Source organism: Euprymna scolopes, chromosome 38 (genome assembly GCF_053919585.1).
Source record: "Euprymna scolopes isolate OS-2025 chromosome 38, ASM5391958v1, whole genome shotgun sequence".
In the NCBI taxonomy this organism is placed as follows: domain Eukaryota; kingdom Metazoa; phylum Mollusca; class Cephalopoda; order Sepiida; family Sepiolidae; genus Euprymna; species Euprymna scolopes.
The window spans coordinates 15,679,067-15,689,637 of NC_136519.1; the positions used below are offsets into that span (position 1 = coordinate 15,679,067).

A 10,571-nucleotide genomic window follows, 5' to 3' on the forward strand; every position below is an offset into this window, starting at 1 on the left:
TACAGATTCTGATTCAATTCCCAATCCAATTCTAAATTTGTGTAATTGCCTGACAAATAGAATTTCATTATTTTATTGAGGATACGAAACAAAGTCTTTATCTACTTTTAAATGTATTATTTAAAATATAATTATCCACTGAAATGTGTTTCGTCATCACTATGACTCACCAGAGGGGCTGAATCTAGTGAGACTCGAAATCAGGACCCATGGAAAGAAGCCTAAACCACTACCACTGGATTATCTTGCGTGACTGCTGGATATCGCAATTTTTTATGTAGATGTAATTTATTTGTTTTTGTTTAATACTTTTTGAATGAATTCAATTATTTATACATAAGTGAATTTTTACATTTTTGCTATTAAATGTAAAGATAATTGTCTTTTTAATTGAACAAACTCCTTAACGTTTTTCCTTTATATACTGTTTCCTTGTGAGATTTTCATTTATGTATTCTCACTTGTGACATTTTTTTTTTTTTTTTTTGTATTCATCAACTTGTGCCATTTTACTTTATCGGTTACAAAAGCTTGTAAAAATGAGGTTTGATAAAATTTTTATGTTTGAAAATGTTTTTCTTTTTGTTTCTTTTTCAGATGATGAAATTTGCCTGGGATAGTTATACGAAATATGCATGGGGTGGAAACGAACTCCGTCCCATCTCAAAAAAGATTCACAATTCTGGAATCTTTGGTTCCCTCTCATTGGGGGCCTCTATTATTGATGGCATTGATACCTTGTACATCATGGGCCTTCAAGAGGAATATAAAAAAGGCCGAGATTGGATTGCTACATCATTCAACTTTGACGGCGTAAGTTGACCTTTACTACTTTTTTTTTTTTTAATGGTTTTGTCTTTTTTTTTTAATTATTTATTCTGTTAATATTACCATTTCAAAATTCAATGAAAAATCTAACATATAAAAAGCTGTATGTCTGTCTCCATATTTTTAAAGCCTACCTCCTCCAAAGCTAAAATTCGCAGAGTGGCGCTAAGGGCCTCGCATGATTGTTTTTTTTTTTTTTTACAGACTATTCTTTTATTAGTCTTTAGCTGGTTAAAATAGTTTGAAGGAGTCAAAAATGTGTCGAAATTAAAAAAATCGTTCTATATTTTGTACATTCATCTTAGTTTATCTTTAATTTTTAATCAGTTTATATGCTTGTCACGTTGGTACAGTGGTAACGTCACCAGCTTTGAATGCTACAGTTTTGGGTTCGATTCTAACTGATGGCACCAAATACATATATTTTTTTTTAACTTTAGAAATCACGACTTTATAATAACATATACGAAATCTGGACAAATTAAAATATATTTAAGCGTATTTTATGCACAGGCAAAGTCACTCTCCTCCCCCCCCCACTGGTACAAAATAAAAAAATAATTTTATTCATGGGAAAAATATGCTTATTCAATTATACTTCACCCTTTCTTTATACCAATCCTTTTATTTATGAAGCTCGATGTGTGTTAAATATAACTACAGAGCATATACAAATGAATGACGAAAAGTTTATATTCCAAATTTCAAGATGTTGTTCATCTTACCGTTTATTTCTTTCGGCATGTTAAACTGATCAATTCTTGACAACACCTGTTTCATAGTACAGAAACAACCATATAATTATGATGTCGATTTTTTAATATTTTCCAACCTGACTCATTAGAAAAATAAGAACTCGTTAAATGGAAAAGAAAATTATGAGAATATGGACATTACATGAATCCGAAAAATCAGAAGAGTAATTGCAATTGTGCTTTAAGATATTTATGCTGTCTTTGATTTTGGAATTTAAAATATAGATGTTTTGCTTTTATATATATATATATATATATACATACACACACACTAGCTGTATATACATACATATATATATATATATATATATATATATATATATATATATATATATATATATATATATACACTAGCTGTATATATGTATGTATATATATATATATATATATATATATATACACTAGCTGTATATATGTATGTATATATATATATATATATATATATATATACACTAGCTGTATGTATGTATATATATATATACACTAGCTGTATGTATGTATATATATATATATATACACTAGCTGTATATATGTATGTATATATGTATATATATATATACACTAGCTGTATGTATGTATATATATATATACACTAGCTGTATGTATGTATATATATATATATACACTAGCTGTATATATGTATGTATATATATATATATATACACTAGCTGTATATATGTATATATATATATATATACACTAGCTGTATATATATATGTATGTATATGTATGTATATATATATATATATACACTAGCTGTATATATGTATATATATATATATATATACACTAGCTGTATATATATATGTATGTATATATGTATATATATATATATACACTAGCTGTATATATATATATATGTATGTATATGTATATATGTATGTATATATATATATATACACTAGCTGTATATATATATGTATATATATATATATATATACACTAGCTGTATATATGTGTATATATATATACACACTAGCTGTATATATATATATATATGTATATATATATACACACTAGCTGTATATATATATATATATATATATATATATATATATATATATATATACACACACTAGCTGTATATACCCAGCTTTGCCATGTTGAAATATCTTGGCAGGTGGAGGGTTAGTCACATACAATTTAAGATACACTAAATATCCCAACTTATTATTTTCCTGAAAGTGAACCATATTGGATTTATGGAAAAATAAAACACATCCATTTTGTCTATGAAAATTAAACGGAAAATAACTCTCATAGGGATTAACTCTCACTGCTTAAATAAACTTCCTTCCATTTTTTAAAGGCAACTGGTGTTGGCTAATAATAATTGAAAATAAATATAAAATAAGTTTAATATAAATGAAATTAAAAATAAATGAAATAAATCAACTTTAAATAATACGAGCATGGGTGCCCGGAGTTGCCCGGGTATTTGGAGGTGTATGCTGAGCAAAAAAAAAACAAACAAAAAATAACGGTCAGTTTTTTTAACTTTTACCCCCTTAACATTTATTGTTTTGGGCTCAAATCAGGTTATTAAGTTAGATCCATGTCCAAGGAACTTATATCTAAAATTTCAAGTGTTTAGACCCAAAATTGTCAGAGGAGTTTGGTAGAGTTCTCAAAGGTCAAATCGTTGAACTTTGACCCCTTAACAGCCAAATTTCTGGCCGAAAACCAATCACATCGATTTTCCCCAAATCTCAGTACCCTGTATACCAAATTTCGAGTCTGTAGACTAAAAATTTACAGTTATTGCATAGGGAAATGTGCACAGACACAAAGACAGACAGACACACAGACACGTTCACTTTTATAGATATATAGATTTCTAAAGAGAAAAATTAAAAGAATTCTATTACAAGAACCAATTAAGAATATGGAGCTAATATTAAAAAAAATTTATTTAAATGTAATATGCAAACGAGGTTACTTTTTGAATGTAGATTTTCGTTGTATATATAAAAATCATGCTGAAATGAAAGTGTAAATGTCCGTTTTCAGTATGAAAATTAATGTGTATAACAATATACATTTTGTACATATTAAATTCTGAACAAGCAGACAGGAATACAAGTTTTTTATAATAGTTATATTAAATAAATTCAGTTTGAATATTGTTTGATGTTTATATAATTTTGCTTGAGATGTCTTTAATAGGTTTTCAGACTTTTTCCTCAAAGGCATTTTTATTGATAGTGCAGATAGGAAACTCTAGTCCCTTTGAAGTAATCTCCTTCGACTGCAATACACTCGTTGTCCTTTGGGAAGACCCCATCGAAGTCATCTTGTGTGAGCGTGTCAATGATTCTCGTCACACTCTTTCATCTCCTCAATTGTCTCATAATGACAGCCGCTAAGGTTTTCGTTGAGCTTAGGGAATAACGAAAAGTAACAAGGAGCAAGGCCTGGACTATATGGATGATGAGGAACTGTTTTGATGCCCATCTTGGTCAAATAGTCTGTGACAAGGATGGAGTTATGGACTGGTTCATTTGGACAAATCTTCAGTTCCTTGCGAATAATTGTGTGTACAGTTCCCAGATTGACACCAAACTGTGCACTTATTGTGTCTAAAGATACACGATGGTTCTAATCCATCAAATTCTTTATTCAAACAATTCCTCTTCCCACACCACTCATCATTCCCGACCTTCCTTGAACCTCTTATGCCACTCCAAAACTGATGCTTGATTCATGCTGGTCCAAAAGCAGTCTGAAGCATTCATACGTTTCTGTGAAATTTTTACAAGTTTAAAATAGAATTTATTGGATATCGTTCCTCAAATTCCTACTGTAACTGTTCATTTGAACGTGAAATCATAAAAATTGGTCCGTCATCTCGTAAGATAGAAAGCAAAAACATACTGAATTTTCAAGAGTCTACACCAATTTTAAATGCCTGTACGAATAAAGTCTGGAAACTTATTGAAGGGACCTCGTATATTAACTAAAAAAGGATCTTTTTTTTTTTTTATCCTGTTATTTTTCTGGCCATTTCTTTGGCGCTTCTGTTTTAGAGATAACTCCCATTTACTAAAAAAAAAAAAAAAGAAAAAAAAGCGAAGCATTATCTTAAAAAGGAGGTCATTCTTTTCAAAATTGCAGCCCTTCAACCAAGGTTATGCAAAAATTCAATCGTTTTTTTTTTCTCTCTATCCATCCTCTTCAAATTGTCTAAAATTTGACAGATTTTTAAAAATTAAAACCACTCCTTTTACATTTTTAAAATCTATCTAATTTTCTATACGGTTTTTATTATTAAATTCGGAAGTTTTCAATGTCCAATTTTCTGTTTCAAGATGGAGGAAAACTTAAAATTATGTTTTTTTTTTTTCTGTTTTGTTTTACTTTTGTTAAAAATCAGATGTTTTCCGAGCGGTGGAAACATGTGTAAATGATTCTATTCTTCATTCGAATGAAGAGTGGAATCATTTTCAGTTTCCAAATGAACTAGGAAAATGCTCTTTTACATTTTAAACACATCTTAAGTATATTCTACATATTTTACATTTTAAATACTTTCTGAAGAGGACGCCTCACAGAACGTCTGAAGCGCATTAAAAACGATTTCAATGATAAACATAATTTTCAATGAAAAACCAAAACACAGAATAAAAAAATGTTAAAAAATATACATTGTTGGTGACCCCCCTCATTTAAATATATATATATTGAAGATTCCCGAAAGGATGAAACACTAGTGTCTGTTATAGTAAAACAATAATTATGACAGCCCCTTTAAGATACTCGTTTCTTATCGTTGAGCACTCAGTTGAATTAAGTCGGTCAATTTAGCTCTTATGCATAGATCATCGTATAACGATTAGATCACTGTCTGAATGATGTAAAGAACATTTAAAATTAAAATGTTTAAATTCAATGTTATTTCACGCGGTTAATGGTAGCCGAAAGGATACGGTCTTTGTTAATCGAGCCAGAGATGGCTAGTGTTGCCAAGTTTTTAGATTTCTTTTCCTGCCAAAAATAAAAAAAGACATTATCTACACCAGTTTTTATTTCCTTATTTTCTCTCTCTCTCTCTCTCTCTCTCTCTCTCTCTCTCTCTCTCTCGCTTTTCACATTTCTTTTCCTGTTGAAATAAAAAAAAAATAACATTTTACAGTGTCAACATAATCTACAACAGTTTTTATCTCTTCCCCTCTCTCTCTCTCTCTCTCTCTCTCTCTCTCTATATATATATATATATATATATATATATATATATATATATATATATATATATATATATTAGATTGGTGCAAAAATGTTTTTTTATCAGATATATACATCAAAAAACATTATTTTTGCACCAGCCGAACATTATATATATATATATATAAACAAAATTCTATCGTACTAAGTATATCGCGTTCTCATTTTTTGCGAAGTGATGATTGATCTTTGTAGTTATGTGTGTGTGTATGTGTACGTATAAATATATCTGTGTATATATATATATTTAAATCAATCGGAAAACTTTTTGAGGTAACTGCTAAGATCAATTATCAGCTCGATATATTCAATGCGATAGAATTGTTTATATAATTAGCAGAGATATGGCGTAATCACATTGACAAACCGGTTCTCGTTAGATCACCGGTTAAGCACTGTTGAGCCTGGTCAGTACCAGATCAGTGACCAATTTGGGAATTCTAGGCATTGTATGTAGGACGACATCAACACCCCCTTGCAAGAGTTGCAAAAAACTAACTTTGTCACCTCCCCTGATGGGTATATACATGTGCCTGAGGACCGCTTGTGAATTTTATACTCCCATGGAACTTTCACTTTTGGAGGAGATCGGTTAAACCTGCATAGGGTCAGTGCCATTTCCATTTTTTCACTTAGCAAAAGTACTCCAATTTTAAAAAGTGCAAAAAATAAAATAAAAATTACAACTCGGATACGTGTTCACTGAAAACACTGGGTAGTTAAAACTAGTTATATATGTACTGGGGGGGGGGGCTTTGCCCGGTCGTAAAATACGCTTAAATATGATATTTTAATTTATCCAGATTTCGTATATATCATTATTGAGTCGTGATTTCAAAAGTTAAAAAAAAAAAAAAAGTATTTAGGTGGCATCAGTTAGAATCGAAACCAAAAACAAAACTGTAGCATTCAAAGCTGGTGACGTTACCACTGTACCAACGTGACACGCATATGAACTGATTAAAAATTAACTAAGATGAATGTATAAAATGTTTAACGATTTTTTTTTTTTTTTCAATTTTCACCCATTTTTGACCCCTTAAAAACTATTTTAACCGGCTAAAGACCCATAAAATAGCAGTCTGTAAAACCTCCAATCATTTGAGGTCCCTAGCGCTGCTTTGCAACCTTTAATTTTGGGGGAGATAGTTTAAAAATATGGAGACAGACAGACAGACGTATAGGCTTTTATATATTAGATTAATGGCGTAAAGGACAGAGATGAACACTTTCTCCGTTTTAAATGATGAGTATCCGCATCTCAACTAAGTGACATTTTTAAGGCCTCATCTTTCACTAACGATGAGACCAGTTGATAGCAACGGTGTCGAATTATTTTCATGCTTCTGGTATCGCACAGCATTTAGACAGCAATTCCAATCGTGGTCCCTGGGAGTGTCTGACATCTCTATCCCGCAGTTGTCCTCTGCTATGTAATTAATATTGTCTTCTTGTTCGGATAATTTCCCTGGAAATTTACCAATTCGTTTGAATGCCGCTGAATCACCATGGAAACAGAACTTACATCCGCTTGGATACGTGTGAAATTCGAAATTTATTCCAATTTGAAGCCTGCCGTTTTTCTTGCAGCAATTGCATTCATAATCACTTTGTGTTATTTATAATATCGTCAGTCTCGTCTCGTCTATCATGTTGATCTCTGACAATCTCCTTAGACGTATCGCAGAAATAGGAATATAAAAGCTATGAAAATTGTCTGCGGAGTTTTCCATCGGTAACACCTAAGAACTGTAGTCTTTAATCTCTTCCACTATTTTTTTTCTTCTTGTTCTATAATTCTTCAGCTGTCTCTCTTGTAAACGTCTTGTCTTTCTGACTGACTAAGGTATGTAATTTGCCCCGCCCTGGTTGCGTGCTATGCAGTTCACAGTGAGTGTAGATGGCTTGGAATCTGCAGTTTTTCATAGGCATTTTATTTTTTTTTAATTTTTTTTTTTTCATATTTTTGTATTTATTCAAGTCAAAAATTAAACGAAATAGTGGTGAAACGCATCCAGTATCTTGTTTAATTAAAAATTTTTGAGCTATTATCAAGACTTCCTAGATGACTGTCTAATGTCAGCCATTTCTTTTTTTGTTCTAACTCAAGACACGATACCACTTCTGTTTCAAAGTAAATAAACACTTTAAAATAAGTTAAAAGTTAAAATAAGTTACAACAAAATCTTATCCAAGTAGGTAGACGAATAACTTGCCTTTGGTGACAGTTATTTGTTTTTGTTCTTTTGTTTTGTTTTTTCTACTTTTTCGTTTTAACTGCAAAATCTCCACATCTTTTTCAAGAACAAAATTAAGTACATCAAGTCATGGGTCTACAAAATAAGTCCCAAAATATTATTGCGAAAAGTTCCCTAGTGAAAAAAATAATAATACCACTATTGATTTCTCAAAAAACTTTACTTGATCTTGGTATAGGGTTTTGTTTTTAATTGCATCTCCATTCATGAAGTCAGAGAAGTCACAAATTTACTAGCAGTTCCGTCCAGCTTTGCTCGGGCCCTATGTACTGTTCATAACTTTATATGCATATGTATATATAAAAAAGTGTGCATATGTATGGTAATGCCTTTCTATATAATTGGCTTCCTTAACTACCATAGAGAAAAGTTGGTAATGATCGCAGGGGTCAAATTTTTTTTTTTTTTTACTTTGATCTCAATCAATGTTTGAATCAAAATCATTTCTAGAAATTTTTATCGAATTCTAGACCTAAACTTTACTATATTAAAATATGTTGATTTAAATCTTTGTAAGGGGACTTGAAATTGTTCTCTTTGGCGAAGTAATTTTACCTGTCCTGGGACGGGTATTCTTCTAGTCTCTCTCTTCCTATATATATATATATATATGAAAGTGAGAAAGTGTGTGAGGACACTTAACCTTTATACTCAATTGACTTTTAATTTACAGATTTGAAATTTGGTATATAGGGTATTCAGAAAAATGGAAAACTTTATAATCGGTTTTTATTCGGAAAAAAGGAGTCAAAATTAAAAAAATTGGAACATCGGCTTTGGAGAATTAATTTTACCCGTCCTGGGACGGGTATTCTTCTAGTCTCTCTCTCTCTCTCATATATATATATATATATATATACTCAAGTAACTTCTGATTTACAGACTTGAAATTTGGTATATAGAGTATTCAGACGAGTGGAAAACTTTATAATCAATTTTCATCCGGAAAAAGCACTGTTAAGGAGTCAAAATTAAAAAAAAAAGATTGGTACATATAGGCGTTATCGGATTTTTATCTGTTTGTCAACTGTTTCACGACTGCGCATGCGTGAATCGTTTACACTATGTTAAGATTAAGTAGGTTTGAAAACACATTTTAAAGAACGTGTCAAGCTGGCCTAATGGTTTTTGTACTTTACTCACCGTCTTTAGGTTTTGGTTTCGATCTCAGCTCAAATATTTGTTTGTTTGTTTTTTTTACTTATAAGAAGTGAACTGACAACTGCTTAGAAGAAAAACATAATACTCGCATGCACGTCTCAATTTCTTTCCGTTTTTTTTTTTTTACTTCATTTTTTTTTTTTTTTTTTTTTTTTTCAAAGGAATTTAAGGTTGCGTTTAATACCGGGTAAAGGCGGGTACATCTTCTAGTTGTGTTTATAAAGTCGGCATTAACGTAATAAAGTGGTTGTTATTTTGTACACGACGCCTGGAGATATTTTTTCGGAGTGTTCATTGTTTCAAATCTAACCCCATACACAAAGGTTGAATGCAATCGCTGAAAATAAAGATACGTTTGAGAAAAATTGTTGTTTCTCATGCGTGAAGTGTTCTTTCGACCTGTTTGAATTCATTTCGCTTTTAAGTATTCGCCATTAGATCTCAAAGGAATCAGTCATGATTGGAACCAAAAGAGTTTTTTTTTACTTTTTTTACTTTTTCTTCTTTTAATTTTTGCAAGGTTTAATCCATTTCCGTGTTTGGGTCTAATTCCTTACCTTGTTTTTTTTTTCTTTTGTTTAGTGTTTGTCTTTTAATAGTCTTGTTTTAGTTCTGGTTTATAGTGTGATATGTATGTGTGTATAAATATATATGCATATATACGTGCGTATATGTACGTGTGTGTATCAATATATATGGATATATATTGTGTGTGTATCAATATATATGGATATATATTATGTGTGTGTATATATATATGTGTGTGTGTGTTTGTAAATATATATGCATATATATATATATATATATATATATATATATATATATATGTGTGCATATGTATATGCATATATATGTGCATATATGTACGCGTGTGTGTAAATATATATATATGGATATAATGTGTACGTGTGTGTGTGTGAATATATATGGATATATGTGTGTGTGTAGATATACATGGAGATATATGTGTGTATATGTGTAAATATATATGCATATATATAATCTGTGTTTATATGTATGCATATGTGTGTGTTCTTGTCAGATCACACAAGTTAAGCAACGTTGAGCCGAGCTAGTGCCAAGTGGATGACAATTTGGGAATTTTAGGTGCTGTAGGTGCTCTCCGCTTATCTCGGCATTGTTTCCAGTCATCATAAAGCTCCACTGGTATTTAACAACGTCGAATGAGGAGAGGTATCGTTGGAGATTGCATAACTCTTGCCACAAAAATTCCAAGCACAGGCATCCTTACAGTGGGAATCCATAGTCTGTCAAGACTGAAGGAAGCCACCATATATATATATATATATATATATATATATATATATATATATATATATATATATAT

At 30.6% G+C, this 10,571-nt stretch overlaps 1 protein-coding gene across 1 annotated transcript in view; it reads left to right on the forward strand.

Annotated features, from left to right (window-relative positions):
* Window positions 1–593: 593 nt before the first annotated feature.
* The window catches only part of LOC145263077 (mannosyl-oligosaccharide alpha-1,2-mannosidase IA-like), a 241,408-nt gene continuing 231,430 nt past the window's right edge, over window positions 594–10,571 (forward strand). The window contains exon 1 of the mRNA XM_080119946.1: window positions 594–813. Coding sequence (XP_079976072.1) covers window positions 598–813 — 216 coding nt within the window. The 5' untranslated portion in view covers window positions 594–597. The remainder of the gene's footprint in view (window positions 814–10,571) is intronic.